At 60.5% G+C, this 17,444-nt stretch overlaps 2 protein-coding genes and 1 long non-coding RNA gene across 12 annotated transcripts; 1 reads left to right on the top strand and 2 right to left on the bottom strand.

Annotated features, from left to right (window-relative positions):
- Positions 1-376: 376 nt before the first annotated feature.
- LOC123589268 lies at positions 377-4,083 on the bottom strand. Its single transcript, XR_006708238.1, has 3 exons — positions 3,594-4,083; positions 2,219-2,395; positions 377-1,384 (listed from the first exon to the last, which is right to left on the bottom strand). It is a non-coding gene; the product is annotated as an uncharacterized LOC123589268 (long non-coding RNA).
- Positions 4,084-4,091: 8 nt separating this feature from the next.
- PKMYT1 (protein kinase, membrane associated tyrosine/threonine 1) lies at positions 4,092-13,163 on the top strand. 9 transcript variants are annotated; one of them, XM_045461123.1, is made up of 10 exons: positions 4,302-4,499; positions 4,804-4,951; positions 8,801-9,305; positions 10,100-10,593; positions 11,255-11,361; positions 11,476-11,648; positions 11,734-11,891; positions 12,105-12,225; positions 12,723-12,821; positions 12,905-13,163. In XM_045461123.1, exons 3-10 carry the CDS (start codon positions 8,955-8,957, stop codon positions 12,923-12,925), a joined length of 1,524 nt encoding a protein of 507 aa, XP_045317079.1. In that variant the 5' UTR covers positions 4,302-4,499; positions 4,804-4,951; positions 8,801-8,954; the 3' UTR covers positions 12,926-13,163. The 9 variants fall into 9 exon arrangements, with proteins under 9 accessions (XP_045317073.1, XP_045317074.1, XP_045317075.1 ...); XM_045461117.1 differs by lacking the exon at positions 4,804-4,951 and having other exon boundaries at positions 4,092-4,499; positions 12,723-12,809; XM_045461118.1 differs by lacking the exon at positions 4,804-4,951 and having other exon boundaries at positions 4,092-4,499; positions 12,110-12,225; positions 12,723-12,809.
- A 2-nt stretch (positions 13,164-13,165) lies between these two features.
- On the bottom strand, positions 13,166-16,714 carry PAQR4 (progestin and adipoQ receptor family member 4). 2 transcript variants are annotated; one of them, XM_045461129.1, is made up of 3 exons: positions 16,189-16,714; positions 14,587-14,808; positions 13,166-14,435 (listed from the first exon to the last, which is right to left on the bottom strand). In XM_045461129.1, the coding sequence occupies exons 1-3, from the start codon at positions 16,352-16,354 to the stop codon at positions 14,002-14,004; spliced, it is 822 nt and encodes a 273-aa protein (XP_045317085.1). In that variant the 5' UTR covers positions 16,355-16,714; the 3' UTR covers positions 13,166-14,001. The 2 variants fall into 2 exon arrangements, with proteins under 2 accessions (XP_045317085.1, XP_045317086.1); XM_045461130.1 differs by having other exon boundaries at positions 14,587-14,882; positions 16,189-16,301.
- Positions 16,715-17,444: the final 730 nt, after the last annotated feature.

Genomic DNA, 17,444 nt, shown 5'->3' on the forward strand with positions numbered 1-17,444 from the left:
AATGGGGACAGGACCGCAAGAAGGGTGCCAGAAGCCAGTTAGCGCTCTGTTTCTTGGGGGTGGGCCGATGAGCCTGGAGCCCAGGCCTGCGTGAGGACTTGATGAGGACCCAAGTAGGGGAAGAAGGAGAGGCGGCCCCGGGAAGTGCCAGGAGTGAACCCCACTGAGCTGGCTGGGGACGGCAGTGACTCAGGCCCCCTGGGCCCTAGTCCAGAAGGCCCCACACCCTGTCTGATGGTCTGGCCCCTGCCCAGCCCGCCCCTCCTGGCACCTCTGTCTAAGGATACAGCCAGCCAGGGCGGGGACCTAGAGAGGGGCTACCACGGGGAGTGGGCGACACGGGTCTTCTTGCTGTAAGGCTTCTGAGATCACAGGGGCCTTCTTGCTGTAAGGCTTCTGAGATCACAGGGGCCAGCTCCAGCCATAGTGGACAGCAGGGCTTTTACGAGACACACCCTCACTTGGAGTGCCCCCCCACCGCCCCCTGCACTGAGATGTGCCTGTAACTCACCTCCCTCTTTGTTCTCCCACCTGCACATGGCCATGCCCCGGCACCCACTTTCCCACACACACACACATAGGCCCCCTCTGTTCCCACTGGGTGCCTGCAGCCCAGTACCCTGGCGCAGCACCCTACACGCCCCCACTCTCCCTGCCCCGTACAGAGGCATAGAGCCGTGACCCAGAGTCCTGGGGGCTGGACCTTTTACTGGCTGCCAGGCAGTCTGCAGGGCTCCTTGGGTCCAGTCCCTATTCTGCTATGCCACACACTGCTGGGCGGGCAGCGGGCCAGGTCACCCCAGACACCGCACCGCTCTCTGTCCTATGCCAGTCTAGGCCCAGGGTGTCTGCTTCAGAGCCCATATAGCTAAGGGCCCCCTACACAGACCCAGACACAAGGCTCTCCCCATAGTGTGCCAGGGAAGCTTGGCCGGGGATGAGGTAGGCACAGACCAGGAGGGGCCGTGCAGGAGGTACAGGCTACTGCCAAAGGGAATGCGGGTACCCACGGCCACTGCCAGGCTGCCTGGGTGCTGGCATGGGCCGGTGGAAAATGCCAGGCAGCCTGGGGCCTCGGGCCAGCTGGAGGCTGCTCAGAGCCAGGGCTGAACCCAGTGGGGCATCCCCTGGCCCCTGCAGTGCTGCCACCCCCACCCCAGCACATCCAGTTCCCTCAGGTCGGGCCAGGCTGGCCTGAGAGCACAAGGACCACTTGGGGACCGAGAGAGCCCCTGATGGAGCCCGGGCCTCGGGGACCCTTCGCTCCTAAGTGTGAGGGGACATGGTGGTCCAGCTTCCAAGCAGAGGAGCGACTTCCAGGGGCCAGGGCAAGGTGACAGCTGGGTGTTGAGAGTGCAGGGCAGAGGTCCAGGAAGTGTGTCGCCTAAAATGGTAAAGCCTGTCGATAGACTCGCAGCCAGCTGCTCAAAGCGGCACCTGCCGGGGTGGGAATTTGTGGAGGACAGCTGGAGGGGAGGGCGGGCGCCTTCTGAACCTGCACCTGTGCTGAAGTCCCCTCAGGTCACCCTCTTGGCCGTGCACCTGACAGCCCTTTAGCCTGGATCCCTGCGTTGGCTGCCTCTAGGGCACTGCCCGGCACCTCTAGGCACTTGCCCGGTGCAAAGCTGACCTCTGTGAACTCCCTCTCCACTCACCTGCCAGTTTATTAAAGCCTATGCCAGCGTGAAGTCGGGCAAACACACAGAAGCGTGCAGAGGACAGAAATGTATGATATAACAAATACCCACAAAACAAACAGCTCCTGGGGCGCTTAAGTGGCTTAGTGGGTCGCGTGTCGGAATCTCGATTTTGGCTCATGATCTCACGGCTTGTGGGAAGGAGCCCCTGCGTCAGGGTCTGCGGTGACAGTGTGGACCCTGCTTGGGATTCTCTCTTTTCCCCTAATGCTCTCTCTCTCTCGAAATAAATAAATAAACTTAAACAAAATTCAGCTAGTGCTGCTGGCACAAAGATCGAGAAACAGAACGTAGCCAGCTCCCCAGAAGCACCCCTCACAATCTCTTCTCCGTTAGGGTAGCCACATTTGCACTTGGGGCCGTCATTTCCCTGCTTCTCTTAAGTCACGGTATTCCTGTTCTGTGGCCCCATCCCTGCGGGGGCTTCCTAGGTCAGGGGTGACTCTTCCCTGCAAGTCTGGGCGACGGTGCTGTTGCGGCGATGGGACACACGAGGGCGCAGGGTCCAAGCCGGCTCTTACCTGTGTGTGGGTGGGACGCCTGGAATCCAGCGCCTGGGAAGCAGGTTGGGGGGCTTTCTTCTAACGGAGCCCCAGCCAGTTTCTTTGGTCTGGGAACTTGTGGTCCCCGGGCGGGTGTGGGGGCCCGATCCCTCTCTACCAGGAACTTCCTTGTGGCCCAGGCAGCTGCTGTGAAGCCTGTAAAATACCATATATACAGTTGGCAAAATATTACTATTATGAAACAGTAAGCTCCTACCGTATGCTTGCTCAGCCTTGTAACTCAAGGCAGTTCACATTCATTTTCTTTTTTTTTTTTTTTTAAGTTTATTTTTGAGAGAGAGTGAGCAGAGAAGGGGCAGAGAGACAGAATCCCAAGCAAGCTCCATACCATCAGCGAGGAGCCAGATACAGGGCTCAAACTCACCAACCGTGAGATCATGACCTGAGCCAGAATCCACTCTGAACTGATTGAGCCACCCAGGTGCCCCTCACATTCCTTTTCTTATTTAGTGCTCCTGCCCTAGGAGGTAGGAACTAATCTCTCCGCGGGGAAACATCCAGAGACATAAAGCAACTTGCTTATGATGGCACAGCTTTTGAGTGGCAGAGCAGGGTAGAGCCCTCCTCTTCCTTACTTCACCGCCCACGCTCTTAGCGACTATCTGTACTTAACTTCATATTATAGTCCTTCCACACAGTGAAATATCCTTTGGAAGTATATTTTCGAATTTAAAGAAATATTTATTTTTAGGTCATTGCATATTAGGCTTTCAAGACTGGGCAGCTGGAAGAGGCCCTGGGACCCAGACTCCGGCAGGAGGGGCTGGCAGCTGGAGAGGGGCCTGCCTGCTTCCCCAGGCCTCCTGGGGTCAAGCTTGGGGCCTTTAACAAGGATCCAGACTGAGTCACTGGGGCTGTGGCTGCCAGAGATGCAAATTCAAGGGGAGGGTGGGCGGAGGTGGGTGGGGATGCGGCCCCTGGAGACGCTCTAGGTCCAAGGACCTAATCCGGGGGACCAGGCCCTCCTTTGCTGGGCCACACACTGGAGCGTTCGCTGAAGGCACCACAACGGGCTGGGAACTCTAACCTGTTAGAAAACTGGGGGACGGGTGGTCAACAAGTAAACCAATAACTAGAGGAGAGAATTTCAGATAGAAGTTAAGTGTAATAATAAGGAAACCAGGTGGGAAAGGAGATGCGACGCGCTGGGGAGCGTTCTTGAGAGGGTGGCCCGGAAGTGTGACTCCCCCCCCCCGCCCCGCCCTCACTGTTAAACGGATAAAAGGTCCCCTCCGTGAAGGCGCACCCCCGAGCCGCGCCAGTGTTAGGGACCAGCGCTTGCTCCGCCGGGGCTCCCTGCTAAGAACTCCAAGGGGATCCCTCCCATGTGAACCTCTAGCTCGGTGCGGGAAGCTTCATCAGCTCAGTTTTTGCAGGTGGCTGATCCGAAGCTCAGAAAGGCCCCGTGGGTCCCCAAGGTCGTTCGGCCAGGAAGGGGCGGAGGTAGGGTGGAGGTGAGCTCAAATCTCAAATCCAAAGAATACTAAGGGCTGCCTCGGAGGTGGCCGAGGCCGGCCTGGTGGGCTTCCCGGGGGGTGGGGACAATGTCCGGCCTCCCGGTGCGGTGCACGACACGCAGGAAGGAGCCAGCGAGCCCAGGGCACCCCACGCGGCTGGGACCCGCAGAGCGCTGGCACTTCCCGTCCCGTCCGGAGTGACCCCCTCCTGAGGCGCCTCCGAGGCTAACTGCAAAGACCGCCTCTTTTAGAATACAGAAAACTAAGCCAGCTCAGTGAGGGCCGTGGGTGCAGGACTGGGGTCTGGAGCTGTGTCCCCGGCCCGGGACCCGAACGGGACAACTCCACGCCCCAGCTCACACCACGCGCCACGCCGCATCAGCGAGATTGCACCGCGTCGCAGCCTCCGCCCTTGTTAGCGCCGAGACGTCGCGCCTGCGCAATGAGAGGGCACGACCTGAGGTGCCCGAGAGGGCACGGGGACGCGCACGCCGGGACGTCGGGGGCGGAGCCTCTGGGCTTGGGAGCCTCTGATGGGCTGCATCGGGGAGGGGCGGGGTAAGAGGCGTTCCTGGGCGGGGCCTCGAGGCCGGTTTGGAATTTTTGGCGCGAGCCGGCTCTGCGCGCGTTCACGGGCCGTTCCCCTCCGAGAGTCCTCCCGCCGGGCGTGGGGAGCCGTCGACTGCAGACCCCCGACCGCCTGACTGCGCCGGGGGCTTCCGCGGCCTCTGCCGATCCGGAATCTGGGACCTCTCTGGGCCGCGCCCCGCCCACCCGTCAAGGTGAGCCCAGACTGGGTCCTGAGGGCCGTCGGCCGGCACTTCCTCCCGGCAGCCCCTGCCCCCCTGACAGCCCCTGCCGCGGTCAGCCTCACCCGCTCCCGGTCCCAGCCCCCAGCCTCAACCCCACCGACGGCCCCGCCCCGTCCCGCCGGGTCGGGCCCTGCCCGCGGCGGCCCCACTCACTGCCCCCGCGGTTCCTGGTGACTGCCACCGCCCTCCCGGCCTTCCTCGGTGACTACGCCCTCCCCCCCCCCCCCATACCGGTCCCTCCCCGGGAAAAGCCCTACCCACCTTTCATCTGCAGCCCCTCCCCCGAGGCAGCCGGCCTATTCAGCTGTTCGCCAGGCTTTGCCCACGGCCACGGAGGTGAATCGGCTGTGGCCCTGTCCCGGAGGAACTCACAGTCTAGCGCGGCGGACCGTGGTCAGCGATGTGTCCGGCCCAGTGAGCGGGTGAGGCCCCCGAAAGGTCCAGAGGCCACCCAGGCCTGGCCTGGTCAGGGCCACCCAGGATTCTCCCTCCCCTGTCCCATCATCCCCAAAGCTGTGTGGCCAGGCCGGTGGTGCTAGAATGAAATGACATTGGGGTCGCCCGAGAACTGGTTTAAGATGCTCCAGGTGTCTGGAGTGGCGCCTGGGTGTCTCAGTCAGTTAAGTGTGTGCCTTTGACTCAACTCACGTCATGATCTCACAGTTCGTGGGTTCGAGTCACCTGTCAGGCTGTGTGTTGCCAGCTGGGAACCTGGAGCTGCTTCGGATTGTGTGTCTCCCTCTCTGCTCCTGCCCTGTTCGTGCTGCTCTGTCTCTCTTTCTCCAAATAATAAACATATTTTTTAATGTTTATTTCGGGGACAGAAGATCTGAAGCGGGCTCTGCGCTGACAGCACAGAGCCTACATGGGGGCTTGAACTCGTGAACCATGAGGTCATGACCTGAACTGAAGTCAGACCCTTAACGGGCTGAGCCACCCAAGTGCCCCTCCATTAATTTTTTTTTTTTTTTAATAAAATTTAAAGAAGGCAGGTGCCTGGCGTCTCCAAATATGCTAGGACTGGGCCCGGAGGCTGTCCTTCTAACCAGCGGGGGGTTCTGACACCCTGGTTCTTCACTTTGAGAAACCCTGAGATGGGAATCCTGAAGTGAACACCGGCGGAGGAAGGGTCCCCAGGGGATGTCGGATGGGGGTCCCTCCCCTACCCCTCGCTGCCCCAGCGACAGACTTCAGAGGACCGCTCCCTCCGGTGTCTGTTCCCGATTCACTCCCTGCTTCTTTTGATACACTGTGGCTTCCTCTCAAAATTGGACTCCTCCTCTTTGGTTTTCTTGGTTTTGTTTCTATAATAACATTATGGCAACACACAGCCCTCTCTCTCCCAACACACACCCTCAGGACCACCGCACTTTGGGCGTGTTCTTTGAATTCCTGCTCAGAGCATGACTATATTTTACTTATCATGTAACAGTTAGCATTTATTTTGGTTTTCTTAAAATTTCTTTAAAAGTTTATTTTGAGAGAGAGCACGTTCGAATGGGGGCGGGCAGAGAGAGGGAGAGAGAGAGAATCCCAAGCAAGCCCTGCACGGTCAGTGCCAAGTCCAATGCGGGGCTCAGCTCAAACCCACAAACCATAAGATCATGACCTGAGCTGACACCAAGCAAGAGTCAGAGGCTTAAGCGACTGAGCCACCCAGGCGCCCTATTTAGGTCACCTTTAATTTCTTTAAGCGGCTGAAGGAAGAGTGGATGGAAAGCAAGTATATATGCATAATGTTGGCTACAGCGACCCTCTTATTTGTCACTTCTGGTTCTCTTCATTTGTTCCTGCGACTGGAGTTACCATCTGGTGTCACTTTCCAGTCCAATGTAATTTTGTTCCCACCCACCTCTTTCGGGCTCTTATTTATAAGTGTGTTAGGTCTATACGTTCAGTGCCCAGTATACAATTGCATGCTATCGTCCACTTACTTTTTATATCGGCTAAGAGAGGAGATATGTATTTAACCGTCTTTTGTATGACACACCAGAGCTTTGCTTCTTCGTGTCGATTCAGATTACTGTTAGGGATCACGTGCTTTTGGTCTTGAGAACTTCCCTTAGTTTTTCTTACAAAGCAGGTCTGCTAACAGTGAATTCTTTCTGTTTTTACCTGGGAAATGTCTTTATTTTGCCTTTAGTTTTGGAAGATAGTTTTGTTGGATATGGGATTCTTGGTTGACAGATGTTTCCCCCAACACTTTGAATAGGCCACCCGCTGCTACCTCCTGGCCTTCGTTGTTTCTGCTGAGAAGTCAGCAGTTAATCTTAGGGGAGGTTGTAAGCGATGAGGCCTTTTTCTCTTACCGCTTTCAAGACTGCGTCCTTGGTTTTGGTTTTCAGCATTTTAAAACGGTGTGTCTGTGTGTGGGCCTCTCCATTCGTCCTCCCTGATGCTCCTGCAGCTCCTTGGCAGTGTTCCTGTGTTTTTCTTAGGGCGGAGAGGTTTTTTTTGTGAATCACATTGGGGCAGTTTTCATCTATGATGTCTTAGCATATTTTTCTTGCTCCTCCCCTTCTTTCCTCTGCTGCACCTTGTACATACGTTGGTGCACCCAGTTGGTGTCCGGCGTTTCTCCGAGGCTCGGTTCCCTTTTCTCCGTTCTTTTTCCTCTCTGTTCTTCAGACTGCAGAATCTCTCTTGATCTATCTCCAGGTTCACGAATCATTCTGCCATTTCAAATGTACTGTTGAACCCCTCTGATGAATCTTTTCATTTTAGTTCTTGCACCTCTCAACTCCACAACTTCCCTTTGGTTCTTTCTATAATTTCTATCTCAGTATCAATGTTCTTTATTTGCTGAAATGTGGTCATCACGCTTCACTTACTCTTTTCAGCGTGGCTTCCTTTAGTCCTTTGAACATATTTATAGTGAGTACTGTGACGTCTTTGTTAAATCTCACATCCGGTCCCTCTCAGGTGCTTTCTTTTGTCTGGTTTTCTCCTGTGTGGGGTCACATTTTCCTATGGCTGTGGGATATCTTGTAATTTCTTTTCTTTTTTTTTTTTTTTTTTTTGAAAACTGGACATTTTAGACAATGTTATAGCAACTGGCCTTACTGGCTTCTTCCCCGCCTGGAGGATTATGACTCGTTTGCTTGTTTATTTTTTAGCGACTGGCTGGGCCATTGTCGCGATGTCTCTTTCCCCTGCAGCGTGAAGCCTGGGATGCGGCTCCTCAGAGGGCCCAGCCTTGGGCATGTGCATGGTCACCTTTGAGTGACGGTGGTTGTACGGGCCTCTCTTTGTCCATCCCCTTCCTTAAGCTGTTGGGCTCCACCCATTGTGGGCTGATCGTTCTGTTGTTTTTCTCAGTGCCTAGGGCATTGATTGCTCTGCAGACTGATCTAATTAATTTGGGGCTCCTTTGACAAGGTAGCTTTTGAATTCAGTGTTTGAGGTTTGTTTTGACCCCAGTAAGGCTCTTGTCCCCAGTTCTGTCTGGGAAAGTAGCCGGGCTGTGGGGCAATTGTTGCACTAATGGAGGTACCAAGCTTCCTCCTATTTGCTTACCATCAAAACCTCCAGAGTCTTCGAGACTGTCTTTAGGCTTGAACTTCCCACACATCGTTTCAAATAGCGTGTGTGTGTGTGTGTGTGTGTGTGTGTGTTTAGGGAGAGCTTCAGAATTTCTCTTCGATTGCCTGCTTGTCTGTAGACTGAATCCCTGGGCCAGAGCTCTGGAGCTAAGGGCAGCGACACAGGTGCCTGTCTGAGTGACACTGCTGCCTCAGGGTGGGAACAGTAGCCTCTGGCCTTCTCGGCTTGCCTTGCCTTTCCCGGTGGGGGACCTCCTGCCGGGGTTTGAGTGGCTGGGCCCCAGTGTCCCTAGCCCTCCTGCCAGATAGGGCTTTTGCCCCGCTGCGCTCACCTGGAACTTGGGCCTCCCTCCGTGGCTGCAGGTGGTGGAGGTCTACTGAGTGAGTGCTGGCCCCACAGCTGTGGGAACGAAGACAGGAGAGAAACTTGGATTTCAGATCTTTGTTTTCGCTTTTGAATTAGAGATAAGGGATGGTGGGCCTGCACTGATATTTCCACCTTACGATTTTGGAAGAGGTGCGTATCCTAAGGCCAAACAGCTGGTTGTGATGAGGCAGGGAGATACTTGTGAGGTCCCTGGCTCCAGAACCCTTCTCAGCCAACCTGTGCTGGACTGCGCAGTCTCCAGGACATGGCCTTGGGGTTTGTGGTTTATGCTTCTCTGGCCTCCCAGGTACAGATGACTGCGTGCAGGCCTATGTATACTTGTCCTCTGCCTCTCCCTGCAGGTGCTCGTCCCTGTGGCCTCCATGTTTAAAGCGGAACGTGTGTGCAGAGTGGACGCACCTCTCTTCCGAAGCCTCTTTGGGGCCACAAGTCCAGGCACTGTTTGAGCGGACACACTGCTCTGTCCTGTGCACCTCAGGGCCTCCTGTGCTGGCCATGCCTGTGCCCACGGAGGGCGCCCCTCCGCCCCTGAGTGGCACCCCCGTTCCAGTCCCAGCCTACTTCCGCCACGCAGAACCTGGCTTCTCCCTCAAGAGGCCTGGAGGGCTCAGTCGGAGCCTCCCGCCCCGGCCCCCTGCCAAGGGCAGCGTCCCCATCAGCCGCCTCTTCCCTCCTCGGACCCCGGGCTGGCACCAGCCCCGGCCCCGGAGGGTGACGTTCCAAGGCAAAGCCTCTGAGACCCTTCAGAGCCCCTCCTATGACCCGAGCCGGCCAGAGTCCTTCTTCCAACAGAGTTTCCAGAGGCTTGGCCGCTTGGGCCACGGCTCCTATGGAGAGGTCTTCAAGGTGAGTGGGGTGACAGTTCCTCGGGCCTGCTACTGCCACCCCCCTCCCCCGCCTGGAGGGGACGGTGTCCTGGGCAGCCCACTCCCCTTTTCTCCCCTGAGAGCCTGCTTCTCCTGGGCTGATTTGGCTGCCTTCTCCTTCCCCCTGCTCAGGCCCTCCACGCCCCTCAATAACACTCCCCCCCTTGTGCAGAGCCTGGCACGCCTCACAGTGGCTCCTGGCTGCCTCCTTCTCCTGCCCCAGGGCAGCCTCCTCCGCGTGGCGCACACCCCACGCCCCATCACCTCTCAGGCCAGCAGATGCTCCCGCTACACCCTTCATACCAGCTTTTCATTTCTCCTTAAAATATATTTCCCCTTTGTATTTCCTTTACAACGGTATTCTTCCTTACGTAAGTACTACCTGGAGACAATTTTGTTGTTAAAAAGCACAAATAACGTGGCCCCTAGACTGGTTCTTCCTGGAGGAAACCACCGTGCTTCTCGGGTGGGTGTCCTTCCTTCCAGATCTTTTTCTCTACCTACGTCTCCACAGAGTTGACCAGATACGGACGGACTCTTTTTGTATTCTGCACAGTGGGTGGTGCTGGCCACGTGTTCGTGTAGCCAGATTTTTCCATGTAGCCTCGTGCCCCGAGGCCCTTTTGGGTCAGTACGTAGAGCTCTCAGAGTGGCCCGTCCAGCTTTGCTGCTGCACTCGTGGGCTCTGAGGCGGACCTTCCTCATGTGTGAAATCCTAACGGGGTCTGCCAGACCGGCCTCCTGTCCCACTCGTGGGTGCCACCTCCCTTCCAGGTGCGCTCTAAGGAAGACGGCCGGCTCTATGCAGTGAAGCGCTCTATGTCGCCCTTCCGGGGCCCTAAGGACCGGGCCCGCAAGCTGGCCGAGGTGGGCGGCCACGAGAAGGTGGGGCCACACCCGCGCTGTGTGCGGCTGGAGCAAGCCTGGGAGGAGGGCGGCATCCTGTACCTGCAGACGGAGCTGTGTGGGCCCAGCCTGCAACAGCACTGCGAGGCCTGGGGCACCGGCCTGCCCGAGGCCCAGGTCTGGGGCTACCTGCGGGATACCCTGCTTGCCCTGGCTCACCTGCACGGCCAAGGCCTGGTCCACCTTGACGTCAAGCCCGCCAACATCTTCCTGGGGCCCCGGGGCCGCTGCAAGCTGGGTGACTTTGGGCTGCTGGTAGAGCTGGGTGCATGTGGAACTGGTGAGGCCCAGGAGGGAGACCCCCGCTACATGGCCCCTGAGCTGCTACAGGGCTCCTATGGGACAGCGGCGGACGTGTTCAGGTGAGGGCCGGGAGGCGGGAGGCTCTTGGCGGGGTTGGGGGGCGGGGGACGTGCAGTCGGCCGAGGGAGGGAAACGCCACCCTAGCCCCAAGTCAGGAAGACTCGGCCTCGGGCCGGGACGTCCTGCCCGGAGGGGGTGGAGGCCCGTCCTGCACTTGAGGGGTTCTGCAGACACAGACTCTGGGCAGCGGACCCCCTGGCCACTCTACATGGATCCCCCGTTTCCTCACCTCCCCCCCACAGCAGGGACAATTGCTCCATTTACAGGGGACGGACACAGTGGGGCCGAAGGACTGGCACAGAGTCCACTTAGCAAGTGGGGAAGCTAGGGCTGGCCCGGGCAGTGGGTTCCGTCGTCCAGGCGGGTGACCGCCGCTCTGCCTCTAACGGCCGTATCCAGCCTGGGCAGCAGAACGATGGTAGTGACGTCAGCACCCGCAGTGCCTGTCCGGTGACGGGTGCCAGGAGGACTCACCAGGTGGTGAGGGGCTCCGTAATATGGGCCTTTTTGGGACCCCCAGCCCCTCCCTCCCCACTTCCCCGGCTCGTGGTGGAAGACAGCAGCCCTTCTCCACCCTCTTCTTGGGCAGCCTGGAGCTCTGGGGCCTGGGCCCCAGGGCCAACCCTGCCCCTCTTCTGTCACTGCCCCCACCCTTCCCAGTCTGGGCCTCACCGTCCTGGAAGTGGCATGCAACATGGAGCTGCCCCATGGCGGGGAGGGCTGGCAGCAGCTGCGCCAGGGCTATCTGCCCCCGGAGTTCACTGCTGGTAAGTGGAGGGCAAGGACGGGAAGGAACGTGCGGCCCCAGGGAGGCCGGGCTCACGTCTGGGGCCCCTGGGCTCAGAGCTGTCGCCCCTGACACGGCCCCGCCCTGTGCACAGGCCTGTCTTCTGAGCTGCGTTCTGTCCTCACCATGATGCTGGAGCCCGACCCCAAGCTGCGGGCCACAGCCGAGTCCCTGCTGGCCCTGCCCATGCTCAGGCAGCCTCAGCCTTGGAACGTTCTGTGGTATATGGCCGCCGAGGCCCTCAGTCGAGGGTGGGCCCTGTGGCAGGTAAGGTGGGTGACCGTGACAGGGTGCCCAGCCGCGCTCCCCGGCCCCAGGGCCTGCCCTGCCTCCCTGGTCCCTGTCCCCTCAGGCCCTGCTTGCCCTGCTGTGCTGGCTCTGGCACGGGCTGGCTCACCCCGCCAGATGGCTGCAGCCCCAGAGCCCACCAGCCACCCCGCCCGGCTCGCCACCCTGCAGCCTCCTCCTGGACAGCAGCCTCTCCAGCAACTGGGATGACGACAGCATAGGGTGGGTGAGAGCTGAGGACGCCGGGGGTGGGGGAAAGGGGCAGTCAGCATGGCCAGGCCGCAGCCTCGTGAGGATTCGTGGTGAACAGGACCCCTCCCCCAAGCCTGCCCCCCTCCCTGACCCCCCCCTCCCCCGCCATCATACCCTGGGAAGGGAGCCAAGGCCAGTGGGGGTGTGGCCTGGCCCAGCTTGAATGCGGCGGTCTCCTCCAAGCTCAGTGCAGGGACCACGCAGAGCAGAGCAGAACCGGCAACCTCACGCCTGGGGCGCTGCCTCACGAGGGAGCAGCGCGAGGGCCACGGCCGCCGCCACGGTAGGGCTGCGGTGCCCACAGGTGAGGTGCTGTCCGTCCTCTCCGGGAACACAGTCCCCAGAGCCTGGGGAGCCCGAACCCAGGGAAATTCCTTGGTCCTAGGTACCTGGCGGCCAAGTGAGAGGCTGTAATTAAGAAACCGCTTGGGGCACAGTCCTCAGGAGGAATCACGCCATTAACCCCTTTTTAAGGAAACGTCACCCATCGCCATGGGGACGCTTTATAGCAGACACGAGGTACCAGATAGGCTTCCTTTGTCAGAAGTTCATTTGTCAGCCAGCTGTCAAAACCCACATGTTCTAAAAAGGAACAGAGGTGGCCTTTGAGTGGTCAGATGGCCTTTCAAAGTTGTGAAAGTGCTTTTTTCAAAGGGCACCATGCTCTCACTGCTCCCGACTGGGGCCCCTGCCCATGTCAGGAGCCTGGGGTCCGCACAGGGCAAGGGTTGACCTTGCTGTGGCCCCCTCCCCATGCACTCCCTACCCCCGACACCTTACTTGTCTGGCCCACCTGTGCAGGCTCTCGCTCTCTCCGGAGGCTGTCCTGGCCAGGGCTGTCGGGAACACCTCCACCCCCCGCAGTGGCTCCCCTGCCCCCCGGAGCAGGTACACACTGAGGTGAGCAGGCCCAGAGTCCAGCGGGTGGGAGGTGGTGGCTTTCAGACCCTGAGTGTCATTTGTCTCTCTTCCCCCCACCCCAGGGAGGCCCTGGACCTAAGTGACATTGACTCTGAGCCCCCTCGGGGCTCCTTCCCCTCCTTGGAACCTCGGAACCTCCTCAGCCTGTTTGAGGACTCACTGGGCCCAGTGTGAGTCCACAGGCCAGCCTTGGTGTTTTTAATCTTTTAGCCACCACCCCCTCCCCGTTCCTCCTGGAGGCTGGGGTCCCTCTGGCAATTCCAGGGGTTCCTTCTGCCTGCCATGTCTAATAAAAGGTATTTGAATCTTGGGAGCACCCAAGCTTGCTTGTGTGGCAACGGCTCTTCCTGCCCCATTTATTGATGCTGCCCAGGGTCTGCGGCCCTGGGATGGGCCGTGGCTGAGCCCTGATGCAGGGCCCCAGGCCAGCACACTGGAGCTAGGAGCATGCGCCGTGTGGGGCAGAGACTGCCTGAGCAGGCACGTCCCCGGCGTGTTGATCGAGCCATCAGAGTATGGCAGTCAGGGTGGAGGGCGGGCCCTCAGCCCGCTCAGGTCGTCATGTCTCTGTGCTCGGATGCAGCAGCTGCAGCCCCCCTCCTACCCCTTGGTCCTGGGATAAGAGGCTGCTCTTGTGGTCCAAACCCCTCACTCCACAGTCTCTGGACAGAAAGGAGAAGGCGAAGGTGAGCCTCAGGCTGCCGGGAGGGCTGACACGCAGAGCAGACACAGGTCAGGAAATAGGGCTGAGGGCCGGGCAAGGCACCCATGAGGTACCTTATGTGTGGGGCAGGGTGGAATGACAGCTCTGGGCCGGTAGAATTCCGTCACAGCTAAGACGTGACCCCAGAGTCCCTCTGGCCATACCCTCATAGGTCACAGAAGATCAACTGAGGTCCAGGAAGGAAAGGTTTCCTTCTAGCCTCCACAGTACCCCGAAAGAAGGCAAGGAGGGGAAGCTGAGCTCCGAGGTGTGGGTAGAAGAGGCTGGTCCTTGTCCACAGGGAAGAACGGACAAACAGATGAGGCTCCCAGCTGGCAAGTCCCGTTTGCTGGAAGCATCCGGGGAGTCAGCCCCTTGCACACCAGCAGAAGGAGCGAAGCATACTCTTGGTCCTAGAAGACTGTAGAGAGGCCGGCGTAGCGGGCGCCAGGTGGCTCAGTCCGGGGGGCAGGCGTGGCGGGCGGCCCAGAGCAGGTCGGGCACGACGCCCGCGTGCAGCTGGAGGATGGAGCCCACGCTGAGCAGGTGCATGATCTGGTGCGAGTTGCCCCAGTAATCAAAGCGGCCGGGTCCCCAGCGCTCCGGCAGGCGGGCCACGTTCACCAGCCCCCCGAGCAGTGCCAGTGCGTCCATACGCAGGTAGCAGGGCAGGGAGCCCGGAGCCCCAGAGCCCAGCCCCACTCCTCGGGCCCCGAACACCAGGAGGCGGGCGGCAGCCTGCCAACCGAAGGCGCGGAGCCGGGCGCCGGTGGAGGGAGCGGTGAGGGCCCGCCAGCCAGCCACGCCCGACAGCACGGTGTAGCCCACCAGGGCGGCTGGGCGCAGCCAGGGCCTACAGGCCAAGGTGCAGTGGATGATGGGCAGAGCCCCTGCACGGAGGAGAGATACAGGAGAAGGCATGTCAGTCCGGGGGACTGCCTGCCCTTTCCACCCAGAGCTCCCCTGAGTGTCCCCTGCCTCTTTCCACCCCCCCCCCCAGCGCCCATCCTTCAAGCCTACCCGCCCCGTCCTTTAGCTCACCGAGGGTGTTGACAAGGCAGACCCCACACATATCCAGGGCAAGGAGCCGAGTATACACAGGGCTGCCCCCTTGGTGGCACATGAAGAGATGATAGAGCACAGAGCCTGTGGGCGGGGCCAGGCAGGCCACACAGTGTGTGCCCCACAGCCAGCCATCCTTGCCCAGCTGCCCCCAAGGCATGGTCATCGGCAGCAGTACCAGGAAGCCTAGGAGGGCCAGCCCTGGGAGAGGGAGACAATGATCCATCACACAGCTTCAGCCAGAGGACAGGTCCTGTCCTCAGGGAGTCTGCAGTCTAGAGATAACACAAGGGATGAGGCAAGACAGATCTTGACAATGCCGTTAGCACACTATCTGACAGGGGCAGGCCCCGCGCCTTCAGTGACTTCAGTGAGTTGGCAGAGCTCTCAAGACGCCGGGGGAGTAGACACCATTATCCAGTCCACACTTCCAGGTGAAGAAACCGAGTAACTGCCCCAGGTGACCCCGGCAAGGAAGGGGTGGGAGCAGAATAGAACCTGGGCACTCTTAACTCCAAGCTGCTCTCACCCCTAGGCCACATTACCTCCCCAGAGAGCAGGAGCCCCAATCCCCTAAACTCTGTTGTGTTGGCAGAACCCAGAAGGAGGCATGGCCTCAAGCGGAATTCTGAATAGAACATGTGGGCAATGGTACCAGATCCCAGGACCACTTAGCTTGCTTCTCTCAACCCCTGTGTGTTCTCTGTAAGTGACCAAACGAGGAGGCTTTGGGCCTTTCTGTCTTCCGGAGAGAAACAAAGCCAGGCAGGGGAGAGGGGCTGAGAGGAGCTTGTTCCAGCTCCCCAGGCAGCGCTGCCTGCACTCCATTTCTCTCAGTCCCAACCAGGGTGATTCCTACACCCTTCCCTAGGCACTCTGGCATCGCCCTCACAGGGTCAAAGACTGGCACAGCGGACTGGGGCTGTGCTGCACACTCGGCAACGTCTAGCCAGGCCACAGTCCCCCCGTAAGGCAGGCACCAAGGTTGGGCCCAGCCTGTTCGGGGCCCCTCTCCTGGCTGGGGCAGCCCAAGGACGGGCAGGGCTGTGTCAGCAGAGTAGGGCCGCGGAGGAGGGGCCCCGAGCCTAGGGCGGAGGGGGGCGGGGGTGGAGGAAGGAAGGAGCCGCCACCAGGCGGAGCCCCGTGTGGCTGGGCTGCTCCGGGCCGAGGGTGGCAGGGCAATTGCGTGGGGAGGGGCTGGGGCCTGGTTTCTTTTCCTCTCCTAATCGAAGTCAACACCCCATCTCCTGGACCAGTGCTGGCGGGGGAGGTGCCCCAGACACAGGGATTATGAAGGGGGTCGGACACCAGACTCCTCCCCGGGGCTCAGAGGGATTAAGCGGACTTGGTCCCCTATGCTGCTTCCTTCGCCTGCCCGGGGGGAGGGGGGGGGGCCCGGCCCGGCCCGGGGAGCGGAAGGACAGTTCCGTCTGGGACAATGGCAGCTTTGTCACCACGGCTCCTGGCCGTGCCAGGGCCCAGGCAGACCGGGACCTGAGCACTGGGGCGCTCCTCGGCCTTCCGGCCCCGGCCCGGCGCGGGCAGGGCTACCGCGGGTGTGGGATGCGGGGCGCGGCTCACCGTGCGTGTAGATGTTGCCCAGCTCGTTGTGCAAGTAGAAGAGGCTGCGTAGACAGCCCGAGCCGCTGCTGGCCGGCCGGTAGCCCGTCAGCACGAACTTGTTGAACTGCAGGTGCGGTGGCGAGCTGGCCCAGTCCAGCAGGCGCGGCCCGGCCAGGAACGCCATGGCCCGGCCCGGCACGGGCGGCCCCGCGCTCCTCTCGGCCCCCGGCTTCCTCAGTGCTGCCACAGCGCGCCGAGACTCATCCCGGTGCCCGCCCGCCGCCCAGCGCTGCGTCCGCGCACGCGCCGGGCGGGGGTCCCGGCCCGCGCCCCTCCCGCGCTGCGCACGCGCGGGCCCGGCGCCCCCACGCTGGGGCGGAGGCTGGGGACGCGCGGGGCGCCCGGGCGCAGTGAGACCGGTCCCGCTGGGGAAGGCGCGCCGCAGGGACAGCTCGCGGAGGCGGCAGCGGTCAGTCGTCCCTTCGCAGCCGGGAGGACGGGCGCGGCCGGACGCTGGTGGGGACGCCAGGCTCCGCCCCAGCAGCTCGCCCCCGCCATCCCGCCGGCGTTTCGCGCGCGGTACTCGTGACGTCGACGCTGCGAGGGCCAATGGGCGAGGCTGGCGGGGAAGCCCCACCCACGCCCGCCCAGACTTTAGCGTGATTACCATAATATATGCGCTCCCAGCCTCATTTGCATGGGGTAGCTGTGGGCTTGGGATCCGACGTTCTGGGTCCCAGTGGCTCTGCTGGAGTGACCCCGGCGCCTAGAGTCTGCCGTACGCGCCCGGGCTTTCCGCGCGACCCCCTAGGTCGACGTACCCTTGGGCACTCACCCTCGTCGCCACCAAGCCCCACCCCTCACCCGGGCTCTGTCCAAGGTGCTGGCAGTCCCGGACCTTCGGACCAGTCAGGTCTAGAGCCTGCGCGTCCCCACTCCAGCCAGGGGGGTGATCTCCGCCGGCCCGACTCGGCCAGAGCGCAGCAAGCCACGCTGAGTGGCCAGGCCTCACACGTGTGTCTGACGCGCCGAGCGCCCTCGGGCGATGCCCTGCCCTTCAGGCCGGGCTTCTTGTAGCCTGAGCTCGGTCAAACTCTCCCTGTTGTCGCCCACTGCGAGGCACCTTCGGTTCCACCCAGAAAAGACAGGAAACGTAGGGGAAGATAGGGCAGGAGGTCACGGGAGAAAGGTCCGTCCCTGCCCGAGTTCATTCTAAGGCGGGTCCAGGAATGCATCCCTTTTCCGGCTTAACCCCGCCCACAACCGCTTCCTCC

The sequence above is a fragment of the Leopardus geoffroyi genome, chromosome E3 (genome assembly GCF_018350155.1).
Source record: "Leopardus geoffroyi isolate Oge1 chromosome E3, O.geoffroyi_Oge1_pat1.0, whole genome shotgun sequence".
NCBI lineage: Eukaryota > Metazoa > Chordata > Mammalia > Carnivora > Felidae > Leopardus > Leopardus geoffroyi.

Excerpts from the sequence above, each read along its gene's own strand:
- PKMYT1 (XM_045461125.1), top strand. The coding sequence starts at position 8,955 with ATGCCTGTGCCCACGGAGGGCGCCCCTCCGCCCCTGAGTGGCACCCCC. Across the intron at positions 10,594-11,254 it reads ACAGCGGCGGACGTGTTCAG|TCTGGGCCTCACCGTCCTGG; the intron begins GTGAGGGCCGGG and ends CACCCTTCCCAG. Across the intron at positions 11,892-12,104 it reads TGGGATGACGACAGCATAGG|CTCAGTGCAGGGACCACGCA; the intron begins GTGGGTGAGAGC and ends GTCTCCTCCAAG.
- PAQR4 (XM_045461129.1), bottom strand. The coding sequence starts at position 16,354 with ATGGCGTTCCTGGCCGGGCCGCGCCTGCTGGACTGGGCCAGCTCGCCA. Across the intron at positions 14,809-16,188 it reads GGGCAACATCTACACGCACG|GGCTGGCCCTCCTAGGCTTC; the intron begins GTGAGCCGCGCC and ends TCCCTCTCCCAG. Across the intron at positions 14,436-14,586 it reads CTGCCTTGTCAACACCCTCG|GGGCTCTGCCCATCATCCAC; the intron begins GTGAGCTAAAGG and ends TCCTCCGTGCAG.